This window comes from Eleginops maclovinus, chromosome 4, assembly GCF_036324505.1.
Source record: "Eleginops maclovinus isolate JMC-PN-2008 ecotype Puerto Natales chromosome 4, JC_Emac_rtc_rv5, whole genome shotgun sequence".
Taxonomy (NCBI): Eukaryota; Metazoa; Chordata; class Actinopteri; order Perciformes; family Eleginopidae; genus Eleginops; species Eleginops maclovinus.
Window position 1 is genome coordinate 23,765,682 of NC_086352.1, and position 23,463 is coordinate 23,789,144.

The window sequence follows — 23,463 nt, forward strand, 5'->3', positions numbered from 1 at the left end:
ACTCTTGCCTGCTAACTACATTCCCAAACAAATAGGCACACGTACACACCAACACACCCATGTGAGATATTTACGTGACCGATGCTGCGTGGCTAGGTGCCATTTTGGCGCCTTTGTCTCTATGCTAGGGCGAGCAGCTTTCGTAAGTTGACACCTACTTCTTCATATGACATGTCATGCGGAGAAGGTCTTTCTGCATGTTTGTGGATATCAGTGCCACTCTGTTAACGCCAGTCTGGCAGCAGACAGTAACACGAGGCTACAGGGAGCTGATGCAGTGGGTAAAATAACCCGGTCCTTGCTGTATCTGTACCTGTTGGTTTCTGGGATGTTTATCTAAAAAAGTAAAGGGTTGTGCTATTAAAGTGTGTGTGGGTATTAGCGTATATGAAGAGACCGAACACTTGTAGTTTTTGGTTGGGATGCAGACAGCTGGTTGTAAAAAGTCTGACATCTAGCCTTGCTCCTGTGCAGCTAGGATCAGGGGGCTTTGGAGCCACACCACCCTCTTTAGATGGATGGGTTAACAGCAGCACTTGGCCCTTGTGGAGTCCTGTGAGGGTCACTGCCAGGATCACTTCAAATGTGCAAACCATAATCCCACTCTGACATTAGTATTTTCAGATGGAGGCAAGCTGGGTGCTCAGTGGGGGGTGGCAATGTAAGCAAGGTCTTTTTGGCTGGCCTTGTTTCATGCTGGCTGTGGTGATAGACACTAAAGCCATTACTCACGGTGCAGGCATGTCCAGAATGTATTCTTAGCCCCTGTCTTCCTATCAGTCACTACATAAAGGTTGGAGGGTCAAAAAATAAAGAGGTAACCAGTCTGCAGGGCTGTCTGCACCACCGCTGTTTACTGGGGAGGGGGTGATATTTTAAACCTGCGAGAGCTTACATATTTACCCCAGTGAGCCTGACTGATTTGCCATTTGGTGGGTGAAGACGCTGGAGACCACTGACACAGGAGAGCAAGGGAGACGTTGTTCAGTTACAGAAGTACTTTAAAGCAAGTAGGTTGCAGCTTTAGACATAGAGAACAATCCAGAGAAGAAGAGGAAGACTTGCCAAAACAAAAGAAGAGTTGATCCGAAGGTTTGAGGATAAAGGCGAGAATAGAGGGGGAGGCACTTGGGGGAGGCAAGAGGTAGCCAGGCTGAGCTGATTTCCCCCCCTGAGGAGGAGTTGCAGTTGCCGGCCAGGGCAGGTCCCAGGGCTGGCAGGGCTGGCCCTACTGCTTCTCCACCTCCATTCCTTCCTCCTCTTACTCCTCTTTCTCCTCCCTTTAACCATCAACCACACTGCTGTGCAGTGATGAACTCTCAGGCTGAGCCTGTGAGGAACACAGGAATGCTTAGAGAATCCTGCCAAATGAACTTTTCTTCCTCAGCTGAGGGAAACTCCAGAGGTTGAGCCTCCATAGCAGTAGAGACTGTCACCCTTCTGTCTTCTCTTTCTTTTTTGGTGCACTCACTGGTTGAGTGCACTGAGAGACTGAAGGGATTTTTTATACACTTTTTTCTCTCTATTTTTGCTTTTGTTAACCGCAACAGTGGCGACCTTTTCAGTAGCACGGTGCAAGGACCAGCTCCACTCACCCAAGATGAGCCGCTGGCTGAAATGCACCTCCATGCACTTTGTAGGTATCCACTGTCAGCGTTTAAGTTTGTCACCATGATCTATTTTTATTGTTACTCTTCAATCTGTTTTCATGCTTTGTCTACAAATTGATTTACATAAATGTTTTGCTATAACAAAACAGTACTTGTATACAGAATATTGAGTGCTGTCATGAAGGTATATGTTTGATTAAATTATGTTCTTATTGTCTATGTGTACATTGGTGCTATGGACATACAAACTGATTGTCAGTAAGGTTTAAAATGTGTGCTTGTTTTTCTGTTCATTTGGACTTCCAATTTAACAGTCCCCACTTAAAGTGTGCCTCCCAGAAGCCCTAAAAGTACTCTGTTCCCATGCTTTGCAGCCATCACTCAGGAGGAGGGGGGGTGTATTGAAACTGCAGCACAGCACATTCTTGGCTTATTCTGCATTACGTTGGGTCTATTATTGTACTACAAAAGGACAAATTACATTACTGGTATGTCTGTTGTCTTTAAGTCACAAATAGACTTCCTAAACATATGTTGCATTTATAAGTAAGCCAAAATAACTGGGAACCAAATTATAGTTATTGCTTTCTTCTGTTAAATTAAGCAGGTATTTGGACAAATAATTGTTCAACAGTTTGATTTGATAAATACTGTTTAACATACTGTGTGTCTGATCGTTCACTGTCCTCATTGTCAGAACACAGACTGGAACAAGTATGATGACCGGCTGATGAAGGCTGTGGAGCGCAGAGAGGTGGACAAGGTGGCTGCTGTTCTCAGCAAGAAGGGCATCATCCCAACCAAGCTCGACGTGGAAGGACGCTCAGCGTGAGTAGACACGGACACACACAAACACACATATAGAGTATAAAAACATACATAAGCACATTCATGTTCAGTGAATACGTACATGATCTTGATTGTTACTAACCATGCATTTTTTTATATATCACAATATAAAAATGCTGAATGTCAACAATTCCAAACATTGTTCTGGTCTCCCTTGAGCACATTCCCACCACTGTTACTCAGATAAAGCATCCTTAGATGGACATTTCTTCAGAATCTCTTACGCATAAACAGTTTTCCCTCTTGCCTCACCCTGCATGACCCAAAATGTCCCTTGGCTAAACAGACCCCCATGCACATTTCAGACTTAAACCTTCACCCAGCTGCTCTGCATCTGGAAGGCATTGCAGATACATATTATTATGTGTCTTTTATTATGTCCAGAAGTTTCTCTTTTGGTGTCCATCTGACTGGAGGTCAGTGTGGGAGCTGGCATAAAGAATGTTTGAGGTCACTGAAGGCCGGACCGCATTGGCTGGAGGCTGTTTGTGTAGTCCCAACAGGAAATGACTCCCTGTTGGTTCGAATCTGAGCCACTGTGGGGCTTGAAACAGAAAGTAATACATTTTTGCCCAGCTGCCGGCTATTATCAGGATCTGTTCATATCTTCAAGAAGCTTATTTTGTATGCTAGGATCTTTCAGTGGGAACCTCAGGTTTTGTTTTGCTTTGCTAAGAGCTGCATTCACCCCCTTATCAAGTGTCATTGCAAGAATAGAAAGATTGAAATAGGTTTAAATGTAAGTTGTTGGGAGAAAAGTAGTTCCATTTAACTGAAACATGTAATTGTATTAATTGTCTTATACAGACCTGTCTTATGGTTCTGCTTACTTATACATTGCTGTAATTGAAACGACGCATTGAGCTGTTTAAAGAAGCAGTTACCTGGTTATATTGCTAAAAGTGACCAAATTCCAACACCAGCATTTCGGGAGGCCCGGCGCCCTCTGTTTAATCCTAGATATATGAAGAAGTCCCTGGTAGAACTCTGGCCTGTGCCTCAGGTTTATTTTCATAAAGGCTTTGTTAGCATAAAGCTATGGAGCCACCGAGCCCACAAGCAAAGGTGCAGAGTATTTTAAGCAGTGTGTGAAATTCTCTCGTGGCACCATTGGACAGACCAATGATTGTATCACACAACCTGATAAATGCCTGGTCTCATAATAAGGTGCTAGAATTTGTCTGAACTAAATCCAGTGACTGTAAGGGTTTTTGTAAACAAACACATGCACATACATCATTTAGTGTTCCCCTGCAGGGCGGACCACAACTATAAAGTCAACACATTGAACATTTATTAAAAGAGGTCACGCTTTTGCCAAGACTACCCAAAACAAAAGTCAACCGCAATTGCAACTCAGCAAGTCTGCTTTTAGTACAGCGGGCCACACACAGACCAACACGTGTCTTTGGCTAGCTGTCCTCTGCAAAAGCCAACAAAGGAATGTTGAGTGACGATGCCTTGTAATTTGGACCTCTGTGGGGAAACTAATTACAAACCGTTAGCCCTAATATATAATTTGGCGTACCCTGAATTAGCCTCACTGTGTTCAGCTAATGAATTCAGCTCTAACTGCTCTATCGCTGCTTCCAGCTGAATAAACAGTTTACAAATCTGCCCTGGCATTAACTGGATCCCAGTGAGGTTAGCCCACACATCACACCTGCTCATTCTGTGCAGTGGTGATAGCTAGCTCACAAGGGCTTAGCAGCAGAAGAAGTCCTCATAGCAGCAAGCCGCTGCTCGGATGTCCCTGCAGAATGACACTGGCACTGAGTAACTGCACACCCATTGCGTGTTAAATGAATTTTGTGCCTGTTAAGTGTCTTTTGAGAACAGAATTTCAAGGCAACTGCCAAACTCTCATCGACTCACATGCTGTGTTGTAGTAAAAAAACAAAGATTAAAAGATCAGAAAACATGGGTTCATGGAGAATATTATTGGGATTAATATGTTTTTTTTTAAAACTACATTAATGGACTTAAGTTCACTGGGGAGCAGAAGGAGGGGTTGAGTGAATCAATTGCTAGGGTAAGCCAGCTCGGTCTCACTTCTATAGAGCCGAATGAACCCTTAAGTTATGTCACAGGCCAGGGGTGAAATGGTGTCCTCTCACTGCTTGTTGGCTAGTTAATTGATTTTGGGGGGGGTCGTTCTTCTTGATACAAGTAGATACAAAAGAAAAGAGTGCTTAAATATACTTGAGTGGCTGTTTATGTACCTGGGCTACCCACCAAAAATTAAACCTATGTGTGGGAAACATTGTTAAAAATGAATATTGCTGCTGAAAAGTTCATCTTGCGACCAAGCAGTTAGCTTTCCAACTAAGATATTAGAAACGTTGTGGCTTCTTACTGGAAAGTAAATGCATCAGAAGACTTGCAGATTTTTAAAACAATGTTTACCAATGGTACAACACGTGTAAAAGAAATACCAGAGTAGTATTTAGAAGCTACAACAGCCACAGTATTTAACTGTTCTGCCTTTAGAGAGACACTTAACCATACACTGTATATGGTTCAGCTACCAGCACATACTTTCTAGTTTACTCTTCCCCGTGCGCTCTCTAAAAATAGCAACTGTATCCTGTAGGATCAGGTGTGAGGATAAAATTACATTACATTTCATGTAGCTGACAATTTTATCCAAAGCGACGTACAATCAGTCCAAGAAATCCCATTTGCTCTCCAAAGCCTGACTCATTAGTCTGTTACATTTCCTTTCTAACAATTTCAAAGAGGTATCCAGCTGGGTAAGCAGAATGTATCTTCCACTGTGCTGCGAGGAAGTGCGGTCGTCTTTCAACCAGAAGGTTATGGGTTCGATTCCAGGCCAAGCAGTCAACATGTCGATATATCCTTGGGCAAGATACTTAACCTGATTTGCTCCCGATGGCATGGCCAACGGTGTGTCAATGCGTGTGAAAGTTAGTTCCCTAGAGAAAGGTGTACTGCTCTGTATGGATGGGTGAATCACTTGTAATATGTAAAGCACTTAAAATCCTGGATAAAGTGCTAAGTACAGTCCATTTACCATTCACAGTTCACAACCATCCCTTTTCAGTACAAAACATCTTGGTAGCTGTGTCACTAACTGTTACAGAAAATCCCTTATCCATAGTTCAAGTTGGCCATTATGTGTTTCTTATTCTGGTCAGAGACATTCCTCGGTGAAATCCCCCTAACTTGGATAGCTCTGCTCGACTTCCTGTCTGCCGTTTGCTCCGAGAGGTCAGGACCCTCGCTGCTCCCCAGAGGACCGGCATCTCCTGGCCATCAACACTGCTTTTAATACCCGAGGCAGTGTTGAGGTGACAGCCTAGCTGTCTCCTTGGCAGATACCTCGGGGTTAGTGTATAAACAGGTCCATGCAGTTTGATGGGTGACAGACTGAGATTGGTTTACACACAAGTGCTCTGCAGACCTTGATGGTCGGGGGTGGCAGTGCTGCTGTGGGTTAAATTCAAGAAGGGAAACGGGAATGTTTCCAGGCAAAAGTGATCATTAAAGTTGTTTTGGCAAACGCATACAGACAATGAAACTCCCTAATTGAGTTGGGACTATGCCTGCTTTGTGGCAAATAACCAACAATCAAAACTTGGCAAGATAACTTCCAGGTTAATTTGGTAGCTTGTCTCAGGCAATCACTCAAACTACTTGATCCTAGAGTTTGTCAATTGTGTATACTCAAAACGTTGAGTTTTTGTCAATGTTGGCTTAAGTTTTGAGGGCTCTACTGCTTTTTCAACTTCAATAATCAAATGAATAACTTGTAAATAAAATATATTTAGTTCTGTCTGAGGAGTCATTCTGTTTGTTACAATGCAGACCTTTTGGCTTTATCACATTATGATAAGAAGACAGTCGATATCTAGGCAAACCTGATACAAACACATTCATTTTATAATTGTTAAATTTGTCTTTCTTTCCAATAGAAACAAACAGTGGTTACAGAAAGGGTCATCAAGACTTGATCATGCTTTTCCTGCAGGAAGGCAGTAATAACCATGATAGTACTCAGGTGTGCTACAGGGACGTTGATACATTAGGCAACTCTGTTTGTGTGTAGCTCCTGGTTGCTTTGGGGTCACCACAGACCCTGAGGTTTCTTGTTATTTGATTCAAGAATGCTGATCTTGTTGATAGCAAGGAGCCAGGCGTCCGTTCCCAGTCCCTCTCGTGTCCTTAAGTTTCACCCTCACCCCCATTCCCTTTACACCCTATCACTTTTTCACTTGCCCTTCTCTACTACTCGCTGTAACTCATTTCCATTTGTTTCTGTTTGATTTCCTCTCTCATTATTCCTTCATCTACCTCCTTGTTTTGCAGGTTTCATTTGGCTGCAACGCGAGGACACCTGGAGTGTCTGAATCTCATCCTGGGACACAGCGTGGATGTCACTGCGACTGATGCCACGGGTGAGTCCAGGTTGGATGAAAGCAGTAACCTGGAGCTTTAGTTATATAGTTAATATTTCGTCCTTCCCCAAAATATCAACAAAGATAGACTTACAATAATATTATAACAGTTAAATAAACCCCAAGTGCACGTTGGACTAACATAGAGTAGACTAAATATAATTTCCACGTTATCAAATAATAAATGAAGACAAGTTAAGGTACTCAGACGACGTTTCCTGATAGATAGGAGGGAAAGGATTATATGAAATGAAGAAAATTGGTGTTAAAAGTGGTTTGAGTAATTGATTCAAAGAAACAGAGTGCTGATTAGCATTGTATGTAATGGGGATGTGAAATTAGGCTGAGTAATATATAAAAGACATGCAGTGATCTCAAGTTTGACATAAGCTCCAGGTAGCGATGTGAGAAACAATACTATTACGCATGATTCAAAATTCAAGGGGTAGTATTCTGGTCTAATTTTTTCAATTTGCATAATTTAAATCAATTTCATGTTGGGAACAGTGTAGGATCAGTATAATAATTGCATGAAAACTGAATGCATACTTATTTGAGCATTATTAATGTCAATCTGTGACTCACTTATGCCTGTTTAAGGATACACAGGGATGTGTCGTGGTGTGGGGTTTAGCTAACAGCTTTACCAGCTGATACCAGTAATGCACTCAATAAACTCATGGTTTCTAGGTTTGTAGCTTCAGTACAGGGTATTTATTTGTTTGAATTTCCACAGTACAGTTATGACTTAATTGCATATTTTTTAAGGGTTGTTAAGGGATTGTATTTTGTGTCTTAAAAAATGCAAACAAAACCGACTTGTGAATCCACTTCATTTTCTGATTGCTGCATTTATCCCTTTCAGGTAAAAATGCTCTCCACCTGTCCTCAAGACATGGACATTCTCTGTGTGTGCAGAAACTCTTGCAGGTAAAGTGCACTTCTAACACTATTTGTACCTGACTAATATAAACTTCTGGGAAAAAAACGTGCCAAACTGCACGAAATGATCTCATATTTATGGGATTGTTCGGTTTATAATATATGTTTGGCTTTATATTATTTGGTGGTGAGTTATTATGACCATATTATTATTTTTAAAGTGGTTACAATCGTGAAAATGCATAGGTGTGAAGAGATTTGGCCGTAAACCTAATCTTTGGCGGAGGCATTTTATCGCAATGTGGTTATTATAGCATGGTCACTGTGCTCCTCATGTTTGTGTGTTGGATCCCCTACTATATGTATTCTGCGCAGAGCAGCGCCCCAGTCACTAGCCAGTCAGAGCAGTTTCCCTCGCTGCTCCTTTAAATAATTATTGCCATAGAGCTCTGGCAGCCGAGCCCACTCCGTATCAGTCAGCAGTAGGCCCTGTTGAGTCACCGTGCCCCTCTGGGGATTTATGTGTTTACAATCAGGGGGCTATCTCTGCAGTATTGTGCTCTCATATCGTTGCTGCCTTTACCCCCGCCCAAACCTCTCTCAGGGTGGTGATCTAACGGAGGGCTCTGCTGTTGGCAGGCGGGTTGTTGGTGGTGTTGACAAGCCTGCCCTGCTGCAAACCTGCCGTCCATTCTCGGTGCCGTCATCACACCAGACATAGCAGCTGGACGCCAACACCCACCACCTCCACTATCTCCCTCCGTCAGCCCAAACCCTCAAGGTGTAGGATATCCCCCCCCCCCCCTCCGTGTTCCACCGTCAGCTCCCGTTGCTGCTCTACCCCCCCCTCCTCTGCGCTTTGTCATTCGAGAGCGCTGCTAAATTTTGGCCCTTGTTGCTGGAGAGAGTTGGTTTTTTTTTAGGGGAGGCCAGAGCTCCCTGGCAAGCCTACCCAGCAACATCGGGCCCCTGTTAGCATTGAGTCCTCAAGGCTTTCATAACGGACCCTCATCGCTGCAGTCGTACTCTCCTGAATGCCTGGGTAGAGATGTCATAAGCAAATCAGCACAGCGCCACATAGCCTAAAGTGACCTGCACACTGTTTCCCCGCAGGCTCCACTGTGCAAATTATTTATTTACTTTCACAATTACATTATTCAAAAGTAATTAAACACTTATTTAAAAGAAGTCATAGATTAAACAACCGCGGTCTTCCCTTTTTTTGGAGTGGAGTCTTTTATTCATATGATCCATTTCCCTACCATGATGTTATTGTTAATTAAAAGAAGATATTGTTTTACCTGTGGTTTGTTTGTCTGTCTGTCAGCAGGGTAAAGGAAACATTTTTGCCCGATTTCCATTTAGCTTTTAGCTTAGTGTGTGGCTGTGTGGGATCTAGATCCCATTACATTTTGGAGGGGGATCAGAATCACGAGGCAGATACACAAAGTCATTTCTTCTATTGAAACAGCCATGTAAGAGTTTGGTTCAGTTGTTCTACATTTTCTCTGTTATTTTGCAGCATAACAGTCCAGTTGGAAATGTGGACCTACAAGGAAGAACAGCTCTACATGATGCTGGTAAGACTGTAAATGTTGAAATGACTATGATTAAATTAGAGGATGCGTCTGTACAGTGGGGCAAAAAAGTATTTAGTCAGCCACCTATTGTGCAAGTTCTCCCATTTAAAAAGATGAGAGAGGCCTGTAATTTTTATCATAGGTACACTTCAACTATGAGAGACAGAATGAGAAAAAAAAATCCAGGAAATCACATTGTAGGATTTTTAATGAGTTAATTGGTAAATTCTTCGGTAAAATAAGTATTTGGTCACCTACAAACAAGCAAGATTTCTGGCTCTCACAGACCTGTAACTTCTTCTTTAAGAGGCTCCTCTGTCCTCCACCCGTTACCTGTATTAATGGCACCTTTTTGAACTCGTTATCAGTATAAAAGACACCTGTCCACAACCTCAAACAGTCATACTCCAAACTCCACTATGGCCAAGACCAAAGAGCTGTCAAAGGAGACCAGAGACAAAATTGTAGACCTGCACCAGGCTGGGAAAACTGAATCTGCAATAGGTAAGCAGCTTGGTGTGAAGAAATCAACTGTGGGAGCAATTATTAGAAAATGGAAGACATACAAGACCACTGCTAATCTCCCTCAATCTGGGGCTCCACGCAAGATCTCACCCCGTGGGGTCAAAATGATCACAAGAACGGTGAGCAAAAATCCCAGAACCACACGGGGGGACCTAGTGAATGACCTGCAGAGAGCTGGGACCAAAGTAACAGAGGCTACCATCAGTAACACACTACGCCGCCAGGGACTTAAATCCTGCAGTTCCCACACGTGTCCCCCTGCTTAAGCCAGTACATGTCCAGGCCCGTCTGAAGTTTGCTAGAGGGCATTTGGATGATCCAGAAGAGGATTGGGAGAATGTCATATGGTCAGATGAAACCAAAATAGAACTTTTTGGTAAAAACTCAACTCATCGTGTTTGGAAGAGAAAGAATGCAGAGTTGCATCCAAAGAACACCATACCTACTGTGAAGCATGGGGGTGGAAACAACATGGTTTGGGGCTGTTTTTCTGCAAAGGGACCAGGACGACTGATCCGTGTAAAGGAAAGAATGAATGGGGCCATGTATCGTGAGATTTTGAGTGAAAACCTCCTTCCATCAGCAAGGGCACTGAAGATGAAGCGTGGCTGGGTCTTTCAGCATGACCATGATCCCAAACACACCGCCAGGGCAACGAAGGAGTGGCTTCGTAAGAAGCATTTCAAGGTCCTGGAGTGGCCTAGCCAGTCTCCAGATCTCAACCCCATAGAAAATCTTTGGAGGGAGTTGAAAGTCCGTGTTGCCCAGCGACAGCCCCATAACATCACTGCTTTAGAGGAGATCTGCATGGAGGATTGGGCCAAAATACCAGCAACAGTGTGTGGAAAACCTTGTGAAGACTTACAGAAAACGTTTGACCTCTGTCATTGCCAACAAAGGGTATATAACAAAGTATTGAGATGAACTTTTGTTATTGACCAAATACTTATTTTCCACAATAATTTGAAAATAAATTCATTAAAAATCCTACAATGTGATTTTCTGGATTTATTTTCTCATTCTGTCTCTCATAGTTGAGGTATACCTATGATGAAAATGACAGGCCTCTCTCATCTTTTTAAATGGGAGAACTTGCACAATTGGTGGCTGACTAAATACTTTTTTGCCCCACTGTATATGCAGAGCAGCCCTGAAACAGTACGAGATGTACAGCACTGAGGGACAGTCAGTGAGAGAGGGAGATGCAAACCTGCGTTAAACAGCTGTTGTGCATGATTTTCAATGACTATTATTAATGCTCTGATTTTATATATTGAAATATATAGTATATGGGCTTAAACAACAAGCATTCCTCGGGGTGCTATGGCTCTCAAATGGTAGCTACAGCATCTCCCCCCTCCCTATGTTTACCTCAATAACTACCTTACTTTACCTTTTGTAATAAATGTTTAAAATGAATGAAACCCTGGCAGCTCTTTAACTATATGTTCAGTGCTTCAGCAGAGAGGTTGTCATGCTCACATAAATGTATATATCTTCCACATGACACAAAAGGTTCTGGTATAACAATGTGCTTGTGATGCTATTCACATTTCCAGCATATTAATCAGGTTCATGCTGTTGCTCGAGCTGATAGATAAATGTGATTGCAGTCGTGTTCACTCTTTTTCTCTACAGTCATGGCTGGCTGCTCCTCCAGTGTGAAACTTCTCTGTGACAGCGGCGCTTCTGTGAATGCCACTGATTTTGTGAGAATTTCATTTTTTTTTAACACTCCATTTCACTCAGTTTTTGTAATGGCCTCTTCTAAGATATATTTTTTTAGTTTCCTTGTGGTGTTATCATTGTAGAAAAGAATATTGATGGACTTTCTCCTTCATGTAAGAACAGTTAGAGCAGCACAACCCATTTTTCACTAAATACTAATTAAGTCAGCTCCAATGAACACTCTGTCTACTGAAATTGATTTTTTGGATGGTACTGTCATAACTGTGATTTTGTGGATGAGTGTAAATGTGTTTATTTATGCGTGTGATTTTTTGTTTTTCTCCAGGATGGCAGGACACCTCTAGTGCTGGCAACCCAGATGTGTCATCCACGTATCTGTCAGCTGCTGCTGGAGCGAGGGGCCGACTTCACCACCCGCGACAAACAGAACAAGTAAGAAAGGCCCCCCTCCCCCGCCAATCACGGTGTTTATCTCTAAAGGCTTGGCAAATATCATTTTCAATAATCAAAGGTTTGCATTCCTGGAGATTTCCTAGCAGTGACAATCTTTCAAACATTACAGACACACAATCTAGGAGCCTTTTTCTATTGATTGGAGTAGTGTAAAGATTTCATACATTTTAAAACACCTGAGTGCATGAGAATGTCCTAAATTTAGCATTGTTTCTCAGCTGTGTACCTTAGAAAAAACATCTTGATTTGTTGACATAACAAGGACAAAAAGTGCTCCATTTTGAATAAGTTAAACAAATTAAAGGTGAATTGTTGATTTTGCTACAGACGTGTTCCATAGCTAGTTTGTGCATGTGTTTGCTCATAAACTCTGTTTGTTGACGCCCTCAGGACTGCGCTGATTCTGGGCTGCGAGTACAGCTGTAAGGATGCGGTGGAGGTGTTGCTGAAGAGCGGCTCTGACGTGAAGGCAGTAGACAGCTTAGGTCACGATGCTTTCCACTACGCTCGTCTCAGCAAGAACATGGAGCTTGTTGCAATGGTCAAAAGTTACCTGGACAAAGCCACCAGAGGTCAGAATCACACAGAAAAAGAAACGAGTGCTGGAGCAGTTTGAAAAAAACATTTCAGACCTGAAGTCAACCTTCCTTCTGACCCGTAGAGCAGAAAGGGAAAGTTGACTTCTTAAATTTCAACCTGTAAATAGGTAGCCCACGAGGTGCTGTGAGAAACAGTTTTGAGATCCACCTCAACATTTGTTTAAACAACATAATCTGCATATGTAGAAAGCATTATATCTGGAAAGTGTCGCACCTTAAAACTACACTTGTGAAAATATGTGGAAACAATAACGCATGCAGGCCAAGCCTGCTAATACCTTGAAGATGATTTGCTTTTAGGTAGAATTTTGAATTATTGTCTTAGCAGATTTTAAATCTTGTCGCCTCATTCTTTATGGGTTTTTATTTTCAAATCTTTATGTCTTTAGGTGTTCTTTACACTTTTCAGTTTTAATATCTCACAATATTTTTTAGGATTGACCTTCACCATATTTTTCTGATGCATTTTTTCCCTTTTTGTGTGCATTACTTATTATAACACAACTCTGTAAACATACCTGTTTTTGTCCAATCTTGTTAAAACATAGGAGGAAGTCTGAACGTGGTTGTTTTCTTGCTTTTTCCAGATAAGGAGGCTGCAAAGATGGAACAGTGGAAGCGACAGGTAAACCTGCAGCCTTCAGCGACTCACCATATCTATCAAACTTCACCTATATCAAAGATCAGCTGTTATTCTCTATATTTTACGTCTTCTATAGGACTTATGTCCATGAAGCATGATGGGAATCACAATGAAGGGACATCTTGTATCCACAGTCTCTTCTGTTAAAAGATGACGGAGGTCAACGTGCTTGCATACAGAAGACGTTGTTGACATACACTTTAGAATTCTTCCTTTTCAGTATTCAAATGCTTAGAGACCTGACGTCATGAGATTCTGCATTTTCATCCAGTTTTTCCACATTTTAAATAACCTTTTTTGTAGCAAATGTGTGAGCATGAAATGTGCTCACTGCCGCTCAGGTGTACATGACTGCCATCTAGTGATTTAAAGTGAGACTTGTTACTTAGGTATGTATAGCCTGTGGTTATGTTATATCTTTTAAACATGGTCGTTAAAAAGATCCTGTCTTCTCAGCATTCAGTGGAGAAGTCAGAGGCAGCTGAGGTTAACCGAAGGGATCAGGTCATACATGTAAGTGCTGTATAACTTCAGCCTCCCTATTACACACAAATACTCATTTATATTTTAAGAATGAATCATTAGGACATTTATATCCATGAAGAAGTGATTGATTTCTTATTTTTGACAGTAATTGGATTTGCTGGTGTGTGTGTGTGTGTGTGTGTGTCTTCAGGACTTGGAGAGGCAGAACGAGAGCCTGCAGGAGAGTCTCAGGAAATACCAACAGGATCAGAGAGCCCTGCTGGATAACGTCAACATGCTGCAGCAACAGCTAACACAGGTGAAAAATGATGCATGTTTCTCATTTTAATACTGTTTTTATCCGTGGGCGGGTAGATCTGAGGGTCTTAAACTAAAGGTCTTAATGACAGGTATAATAAATATTACAATAAAAAAGCCGAGAAAGAGTCAAGCTGTCTTTGTTTATTGTCATCATAATAAGTATTTCATTTTCTTTTTCAGTGAGCATAACAGATTGCTCAGTAATAGCGGCCAGAATAATATTTAACAACATTCAATTGTATGGAGTATTGTCTGGTATTAATATCCATTTGTCTATAATCTTTTTTTATTCCTTTTCAGGAAAAGATCACTGTAGGAGACACTCAGAAAGAGGTATGAAGTAAAGGATTTATTTACAATTGTTTTTCTCTTGTTTCCTTGATTGCATTTGGTTTAAAGTATCTTCCACTTGATGCACATTGTACTGAACGTGTCACTATTATTCAGCAGTAGCAGTCATTAGTGCATAGTGGAGACAGTGTTAAGTTACTGTATGACCTCTGACACCTAAAAATAAGTGAGTGGTGCTGTATCAACACAAAGCTGTACATGTGGAAATGCAGGAAAGAAAAAGGAAGGTGGCACAGATTGAATGCCACTCGATTGTTACTTACTGAACTTAAAAACCTTTTACCGGGTCACACATTCAGGATCCAAGGATTCTTGAAACAAACTGTAAAAAGAAACTGAAACACTCAAATTTGCTTTATAGGTTTTAAAGGCAAAAACAGTTCATAATGTGTGTAAAATATAAGATAAGATGTACCTTTATTAATCCCCCGTGGGGAAATAAAGGTAGGATAAGAAGCCCATAACAATTATGTGTCCCAGATATATTTCGAGCATTTTACAAAGATTGACAAATATTGCTCTAAATGTATTTCTGTATTTTCTTTATTCGTGAATTCAAGGTCATTTAAGCATTTAAAAAAAAAAAAGCTAAATAATGTAAATCATTTTGTTTATTCGCCATCTCTCAATAATCACAAGTCATTTGTTGATGTGTGCTTCGTCCTCTTGAATCAGAAGGAGCAGTTGAAGGTGTTACTTGGTACCAAAGAAAGAGAGGAAGGGGCTCGAGGCCCAGAGACTGTCAAAGTCCAGCTCCGGAGTACTTTGGTTGGTGAATTTATTCAAATCTGATTTCTACTTTGAGCCTTTGACCCTCAAGGAGTTAAATGCAGAAGAAAGAAAAGTGTGAACAAAATATATACATCTAAAGTGTTAACCTCTTCTAATGAGTGTGTATCTGTATATATTCACAGGGGGATTACTCTGGACAGTCCGTCATCAAAGGTAAGCCTCCTTCCATTTCTTGAATCATTAAGATTAATTCAACGTTCGCCTGCAGAGTATGAGGAGGTTTTAATGTTTGTACCCTGTTTTCTTTCAGGTAAAGAAAACATTTTGGTGAAACAAGCTCACAGCCTGGATTCTGATCAGGTACGTTTTTATCTGTGAAATAGTTTAGTGTGGCTTGTGAACATTTAAAATGCAGTGATGAGTTAGGACCTGCATACAAATTTAACTGCTTATACATTGGTCAGATCCTCATTGCCCCTAGAGAATTACAACTAAGAAGGCAAAGAACGCTGAGAAACCTTTTAACTTTTAAATGAAGGGGCTGGCTTTCAATAAAAATGACTATTAATGCTGATTTAATTTGTGTTTCATCTTTCTCTGTAGATGCTCAAGAATCCTCCCATGACGCGCTCGCTTTCCAGACCTTCAGAGAAGAGCCCGTCCACAGTTGGCTGGGCAGTCTCTGGGGAACTGGACGCACTCCTGCAAGAACTTGAGGAGGTCAAGAGAAGACAGCATGCTGCGGATGAAGATGCAGCGCAACTTCAATCCGCCCTGAACCGTAAAAGCCGAGAGTGCCAGGAGCTGGTCCAGAGCCGAGACACCATCCAGAAACAGGCCGATCAGCAGATCCAAGAGCTGGAGGACGCCCTAGGCGACGTCCAGAAGAGGATGCTGGACTCTGAGTGTAAGGTCAAACAGCTGCAGGCCCATGTAGTTGCTGTTAAGGAACACCTAGGAGGCCAGGGGGCTGAAGAGCTGCGCGCCCAGCTCCAGGACATCAAGGCCAAGTATGAAGGCGCTTCAGCCGAAGTGGGTCGCATTCGTAATCGCCTCAAACAGAGCGAGAAGGCCTTGGAGGAGTACAAGAGCAGCGAGAACGAGCTGGCAACAGAGGCAGAAAGGCTGAACCAAGATCTGCAGGCGCTGACTGCAGAGAGAGATGAACTAGCAGAAGCCTTTTTAGAAATGGAAACCAATTTGAAGGAGACCCAGGCTAAACACGGCAACACAGTACCAGCTGAGAAGTTTGACAACATGAAGAACCTGCTGAGCAACGCAGTCGACGAGAAGGAACGGCAGATTGCCGAGCTGAGGGAGGACTACGATCGTGTGCTGGAGGAGGTGGCAGAGCTCCACCGAAAGCTGGACAGTCCCTCATCCCAGGGAGGAGTAGGGGCTGCTGAGGAGCAGCAGAGGATACTGGCGGCTCTCCAAGAGCAGAATGCTTCACTGAAAAGGAAACTGGTGGACGTGACCACCAGGAGCCAGGCTCTCATTCAGGAGGTGGAGGAGAGCGAGGAGGAGAGAGATATTCTACGAGAGCAGATGGACGAGCTCAACAGCAGGATGGAGAGCGACTTCATACCCATGAAGATGCACGATGAAGCCCGGGGGAACATGGTGACCGCTTTGGAAGAGTTGGAGGACAAACTGGTAGAAGCCAGCGAACGTTACGGAAAAGCAGAGGCGCAAGTCCAGCAGCTTCAGAGCGAGAGGATAGCGCTGCAGAAGAACATGAGCCATCTGCAGAGCGCCAGCGAGAGACACCAAGGTGAGATGGACGCCCTGAGGTCTCAAAACGCCGACCTGATGAAGAAACTTGAAGCTTTGCAGAGCAGGTGTGAAGACAGAGATAAGGAGTGTGTACAGCTGAGCACGCAGAGCAAGACTCTGAAGCAGAGCTTGGAGGGAGAGTACGTTCCCAGGCAGCAGCTTGAGCAAGTGAAGATGGAGTTGAGCTCCACCTTGGAGAGCACCAAAGCTGAGATATTGAAGTTGGAGACCAAGGGAAAAGAAAGTGCAGAAGAATTAAAGAATATGAAAGAAGGAAACGATAAGTTGAAAGAAAAGTTGGATAAAGTCCTGTTGGAGATGAAAAAAGAATATATAAGTGAAAAAGAGCACAAGGCTATCACAGACAAGCTGAATGCTGCAGTTGTGGAGGCAGAGAATAAAGCTATCGAAGTGTCAGGGTTGTATGTGTCAGCTCAGGAGGAAACCGTCAAGCTCACCCAAGAACTGGAGGCGCAGAAGAAAGAACTCGATACCATTCAGGAGGCCATTCAGTCCAAGTTCATCCCACTGACGGCAGCAGAGGAGAAGGAACACTCTCACAGTGCCAAGGTGAAGGAGTTGACAGTGAAGCTGTTGGAAATAGAAGAGAAGTACAACAAAGAGAGGTCTGTCAGTGAGGGCAACCAACAGGAGAAAGATAAACTAAAACTTGAGAATGAATGTGTCCAACAGAAACTAGACTCTGCTGTAGCTGCCAGTGAAAAGCACAAGAATGTGGAGAACGAGTTCAACGGTAAAATTGAGGAATTAACTCAGAAGTTGGCCAGCTTGGAGCAGCAGCACAAGGAGGCAACGCTTCAGAAGGCTGATCTTCAAGAGCAGAACGCCCTAAGCAAGGCTCAGATCCAGAACCTCCAGGAGCGTCTGAAAGCAGAGTTAACTCGGATAGCAACATACGACACGGAGCTTAAAGCCCTCCATGACGCCTTGCAGCAGGCACAGGCCAACTGCAAGAAAGCCAGAGAGGCTCAGCAGGAGGAGGCCCAGAGGGTGTGCGCCTTACAGAGAGAAGTTCAGGAACGCCGCGGGGATCAAGCGTCTCTGCTGCAACAACATGCCGATACCCAGGACGTCCTGCAGGCTGAGGTCGCCGAGCTTCGATTGGCTCTCCGCGAAGAGGAGGAGAACAATGCCCAGAGGGCCGAAGACGTGTCTGCCCTGCAATCTGAGCTCCTGCAGGCCACACAGGCTCTGGAGAATAACCGCTACAAAGAAGACCAAATAAACCAGCTGAAGAAGGAGAAGCAGCAGCTGGAGGAGGAGGCCGCCGCCCTGAGCAGGAAACTACAGAGCTCAGCAGAGGGGATCGACGAGGTGCGCAGGGAGGCCAAACACGCCAGGGAGGGAGAGAGCAGGGCCCGCACGGAGATGGAGGCTGTCCAGGAGAAGGGACGCGCCATCGAGAGGGAAGTAAGGGAGATGAAAGAGAGATATGACGAGTCGCTTGGCACCATCTGTGATCTGCAGAGGAGGATTCAGACGTCAGGGCAGCAGACTGAAGCCAAAGACAGGAAGGTAGTAAACACTTTGTTTCTTTCATTATCTGTCAGTATGTGTGTTTAACTAGTTTAATGCACTATACTGTAGATGGAATACAGGTTTGTTTTCTTTGAAAGAAAATCTGATTTGATAATATTCTTTTATCTTTGTTCCATGTTTCATAAAGTAATGTTATAAATGTGTGTGTCAGATCACAGAGTTGCTGACAGATGTTGAGCGATTGAAGCAGGCGCTGAACGGTCTGTCCCAGCTGGCAATCACAAGCAACGCGCCCAACAAGAGACAGACGCAGCACATCGACACACTCCACGCCCAGATCAAGAACCTGCAGCAACAGCTGGCTGTGAGTGGACATATGGAACATCATGTTAACATTGACATATTCTCCTTTTTTTAATTCAACTTCAAACCATCAGTCATCTACATTAAAATAAATGTTTGAGTTTTTTTTTTTTTTTTTAACTAAACATAATGTTGTGGTTTACCGGCTCTTAAGGAAGTTAATGGATGCGCTACGTTCCATTTTCTGCACGTGTCTCCCACAGCTGCCTCCTGGTTTAAGAGAATGACACATTATTTAACCTTGATCCTTGCCTTTAACAATGCCATGTCGGTTTCTGAATTTGAGTGAATTGGGCCAAGAAACTCCTTGAAATGTTAGTAGATTTGCTGTTTAAGAAGGTGTGGGAACCTTGCTTTAACAACAAGCATAAGTGACTAACGTATAGATGGACGGACGGATAAATAGACGGATAGATAGATAGACGGATGGATAGACAGATAGATGGATGGATGGATAAGTACTTTATTGATCCCAGTTTGGGAAATGTTTGCGTTGCAGAGGCATAAAAAGACAAGGCATTGTACATAGTCAAATTAAAATACTAGAATAAACAATTCAAAATGTAAACGCATCAATAGAAATAAAAAAAATACAAAAATCCAGCAAACATGACTCAATGAAACCATGGTGCATTTGTTCCTAACAATAACCACTGTGCTGCTTCTTGTCTTCTGCTCCCTAAGGATGCTGAGAGGCAACACAGGGAGGTTGTTTCCATTTATAGGACGCATCTTCTCAGTGCGGCACAGGTAAGTTCCTCTCATCATCTTTATTGAAGGGCACATTTAATTGTAAACTGAAATGATCATACATTTGAAGAGGAGATTACTTCATTTAAATTCAAACATACTTGATTTCATACATTTAGCTGTAACACACACTGTGTAGATCATTTGCTATTCCCGGCTTCGCTTTCTGATTTAATTAAGTAAACCTCCCTCCACAGATGTTGTTATGTTAGTCGTCATACATTTCTACCATCCATATGGAAACAGGATATAATTGGGAGCTGTCACAACAGGATCTGCATGACTGTAGATAGTATGCAGTCGACATTATTGAGAGGAGAAACAAATCATTAAAGGCCTTTGTGACAAACAGAAAAAAATGTATTTAAAACCCTGCCGGGTTTATTAAATCATGATTGTGTTTTTGTCGAAAGCAACTTTAAGAGATGCGTCACAATCCAAGAGCAGGAGGTACTTTATCTGTTTACGCTCAGTCAAATGTGGTTAAAGCCTGCTGATAATTTGAGGCAGCTAATAAAAATGGATTTGGAAACATGTAATAATGACGCTAATGGTTAGAAATCCATCAGAACAGGACACCTCAAAAAGGCCGCACAACACATTTTGTACTCAGACCAATTTATTTCCAAATGTTAATGTGTAAATGCACCGTTGCTCTCTGGAGCCAAAGCGTAATTGACAAAAGAGCTCACAGTGAGAAATAGTCGTGCAGATTAATAAACTGAAGCTCTTTTCTGGCTCTTTCTTTCACACAGGGCCACATGGATGAGGATGTCCAGGCTGCCTTACTACAGATCATCCGCATGAGACAGGAGTTTGTGTGTTAAAGCTTCCTCCAACGAAACAAAACGCTGCCTTCTGACTCAAAAACATAATTCTCCCATCATCTTCCTCTGCTGAGTCCCCCTGCTGTGGCCCCTGTGGCCCCTGTGGGTGCTGTGGGTGCTGTGGGTGCTGTGGTGCTGTGTGTGTGTGTGTGTGTGTGTGTGTGTGTGTGTGTGTGTGTGTGTGTGTGTGTGTGTGTGTGTGTCACCCAGCAAAAGTTCTCCAAACAGGCAATTTTTGTGTGTTATGGCGGCACTTTGGTTCCCAAATCTCCATGTTGTGGGTGAAAGTGAATAACTGTAGATTTTAGATACCACTGTAGATACACAGGTTTTATTTTTAACTCCAGCAGAAAAAGTTATTTTATTAATTTCTGTATAGAGCTGACTCGTATTGATCTTTCATTACAATTCTGTCAGATCTGATCAGATTATAATACACATCTATGCATTTATATCAAGCTTGAAACCACTATACTCAGTGCTCTGCGACGTTAGTTCAAATGTAGATAACTCACTCTGAAATGTAAAATGGACATGATCTCAAAGACCACTTTTCACATTCCCACCTGACAGTCAGCTCTCATAAATACATCTGTGTTTCCTTCTTCCTGTCTGCTAACATGTTCAGGGTAGGTTCACAGAGCTTGAACACTGAAGTAGGTGTTCCTTGCTATAATTGTTCTTTCTGTCCATAAGGGAACATATCCTTTAATACAATACTATACTTAAAAACTGCCCTTTTTAAGAAATCCCTTTTTGTGTTTCCTTGCTGAGCTGAAGGAACATCGCAAAGAAAGGAGTACATTTTGCAATAAAATCTCGTTTTTTTTAGAACGTAGCTACTTTATTGGGTTTTGTCTCCTCTGTCCTACATTCAAACAGCATTATCAGGTGACCCCTTTATACCTGTTGTAGACAGAAAGAAACATAAGGACATCCAATAACTCTGGTAATGCTCCTTAGTATTGTTTAAAGACAGACTTGAAACCAAGTGAACCTATCCTTTAAAGGCACAATGAGTAATTTTGTTAGTTGCCGATGGTAAACACAACTAAATGAACATCAGCAGGTGAAAGTCAACTCCAGATTCAACTTCATTTTGAAACAAGCTTTGTCTGCTTGGCATCTCCGCTTGCTATATATATATATATATATATATATATTTTTTTTTTAAGCTTTCTCTTTAGCCAGTGCTTACGATCTTGCCCTTTGTCAATTAGTTCTTTATAAAGATTGATATACAGGTTTAAAACCGACAGAGCTGCAGTTAATGAAATGCCACACTTCTGGTGGTTCAAAAATATTGAAAGAGTATACTTTTCTATACATAGTTTTTTCTCAAACCCCCTCATTGTGCCTTTAACCTTGTTCATGTCAGCTTCTTTTTGCTCCCTTTGCCTCTTGCTTTGCTTATATTGTTGGTGGTTATCATCTCCACCAGGTCCAAACTAGCAGACAAGTTTTCAGAAAAATAATCTAAAGACCTTAATCTAAAACTACTCGCCATTTTGTTCAGTGGCAGATACAGTTATGTGACAGATTTGGGAGTCATGTCACGCATACAGTCTGCTTTATTCAGTCTGGACATGCTTTGTGCTGGATTTGACTCAGAGAGGAGATCTCTTGCTGTGTCCTACAGTTTGCAGTGGCACGTCGTCCTTTTGTTGAAACCAGAGTGTCCTCTAGTGGAGAGACTTGGCAGGCCAAGTTGATAGAAATTGTAATAGTCTGTGTGGCCCAGGGGTAGGCAGCTGTTGTTGTTGGATGCTGTGATATCTGCAACACATTGGGAGATGTCAGAATAGAATTTGAAGTGTGAATTGGTACACTACATTTTCAGAGTTAAAATGACTAAAAGCTGTTGATTTGCGTTATTGGCTGTACACAAAACTACTTTCCAAAGACAGCAAATGTCCCAGCTTGATATGAACGGTGATTTCTGAAGCGGTGAACGCTTCTAGAGCAAGTCCTGCGTACCCCTGAGCAGCCCTGTGAGACTCTTGATGGTGTCGTGTAGTGGTGTTGTGATTGTTGAGCGAGTCTCTTATGCCTTTACACTGATATATTTTTCATAGCTTTGTACTACTCTAATGACTGTACTACAGTGTGACAATTCTGATATTCAGCAGGTCTGGAAGTAGAACGGCACAAAAGGCGTTACTGTCGGACGCCATGTGACGAGAACAGTTCCCTTTATTTATGTGGATAGACAAACACCTTAACGGTTAGTTTTTGTAAGCACTCCTGTCTTTACCTCTCAGTTCAAACACTACCAAGTAATAATTCTTGCTCTCATTTTTGTATTTTGGCCAAAATCTCTGTTTAAACCAACAGATAGTTTAGAAAATACCTCTTGCATTTTTTCATGCAGTGTTAGGATTAACACTTAAGGTTTAACATAGTCTATTTTAATTCAATGAAGTTACATTTCTGAATAAATACTCTGTACTCAAAACTGTTTAGATTGGTTGACAATAATTCTTGTTTGTGAATCAGTAATACAAAATCAATAAAAGTGCCTAACATAGAAAACTACTTTTTTGTTCAGTGTGTTTTGTCTTTAAAGAACTTTTAGCAATTTTTGAGACAACAGTTTGATGAATTGCCAGAATGTTTCTATGTATGTTCATGCTCCCCAAAGGATGAATCCGTCTGACTCTGGGGACCTCATGATCTTTCCTCTAGTGCCACCAACAAGTCAAGTGTTTTACTTACTGCTTTCACATCAATTTCCATGCAATGGTTTAGCAAATTTCCTACAGACATTCCCGGTTCCCACACTGTGTATTTTAATGCCTTCAGTGATCCAGTGACTTTACATAAAGCACCATCATCTGGTCAAACTTTTGTCTACACTGAGGAAAGTACCTGATGTTAAACTCTCAATCAGCATCAGTTAATTGTTGTGTTTATTAGAATATTTTAAGCATTTGCTTTCTGGACTGTCAATCAAATCTGATCAATCGCCCCCAACTCAATCTGATGAATCAAATTATGTGGGTTTGTTTTCCTGCGCTTGATGCTCATTGAATATTTAATGTTCTGTGTTATGAATATTTGATGTTACAGAGGAATACCAAGTGTTCAGGGGCTTTAGGCGGTACAGTAAATGTGCTCTGTTAGCTCCACA

The 23,463-nt window shown here is 42.2% G+C and overlaps 1 protein-coding gene across 3 annotated transcripts in view; it reads left to right on the forward strand.

Annotated features, from left to right (window-relative positions):
• The window catches only part of uacab (uveal autoantigen with coiled-coil domains and ankyrin repeats b), a 39,047-nt gene extending 16,179 nt beyond the window's left edge, over nt 1-22,868 (forward strand). Inside the window, exons 1-19 of one of the 3 annotated variants that reach the window (XM_063881852.1) lie at nt 999-1,636; nt 2,308-2,438; nt 6,789-6,877; nt 7,743-7,807; nt 9,282-9,339; nt 11,503-11,573; nt 11,879-11,985; nt 12,397-12,578; nt 13,193-13,230; nt 13,705-13,761; nt 13,925-14,032; nt 14,335-14,367; nt 15,061-15,153; nt 15,300-15,330; nt 15,428-15,477; nt 15,721-18,429; nt 18,605-18,757; nt 19,441-19,506; nt 20,262-22,868. In XM_063881852.1, coding sequence (XP_063737922.1) covers nt 1,601-1,636; nt 2,308-2,438; nt 6,789-6,877; nt 7,743-7,807; nt 9,282-9,339; nt 11,503-11,573; nt 11,879-11,985; nt 12,397-12,578; nt 13,193-13,230; nt 13,705-13,761; nt 13,925-14,032; nt 14,335-14,367; nt 15,061-15,153; nt 15,300-15,330; nt 15,428-15,477; nt 15,721-18,429; nt 18,605-18,757; nt 19,441-19,506; nt 20,262-20,333 — 4,149 coding nt within the window. In that variant the 5' untranslated portion in view covers nt 999-1,600 and the 3' untranslated portion in view covers nt 20,334-22,868. Of the gene's footprint in view, nt 1-998; nt 1,637-2,307; nt 2,439-6,788; nt 6,878-7,742; nt 7,808-9,281; nt 9,340-11,502; nt 11,574-11,878; nt 11,986-12,396; nt 12,579-13,192; nt 13,231-13,704; nt 13,762-13,924; nt 14,033-14,334; nt 14,368-15,060; nt 15,154-15,299; nt 15,331-15,427; nt 15,478-15,720; nt 18,430-18,604; nt 18,758-19,440; nt 19,507-20,261 lie in introns of those variants that run through there. The other 2 variants (XM_063881851.1, XM_063881853.1) reach the window with 2 other exon arrangements.
• The last annotated feature ends 595 nt before the right edge of the window (nt 22,869-23,463 follow it).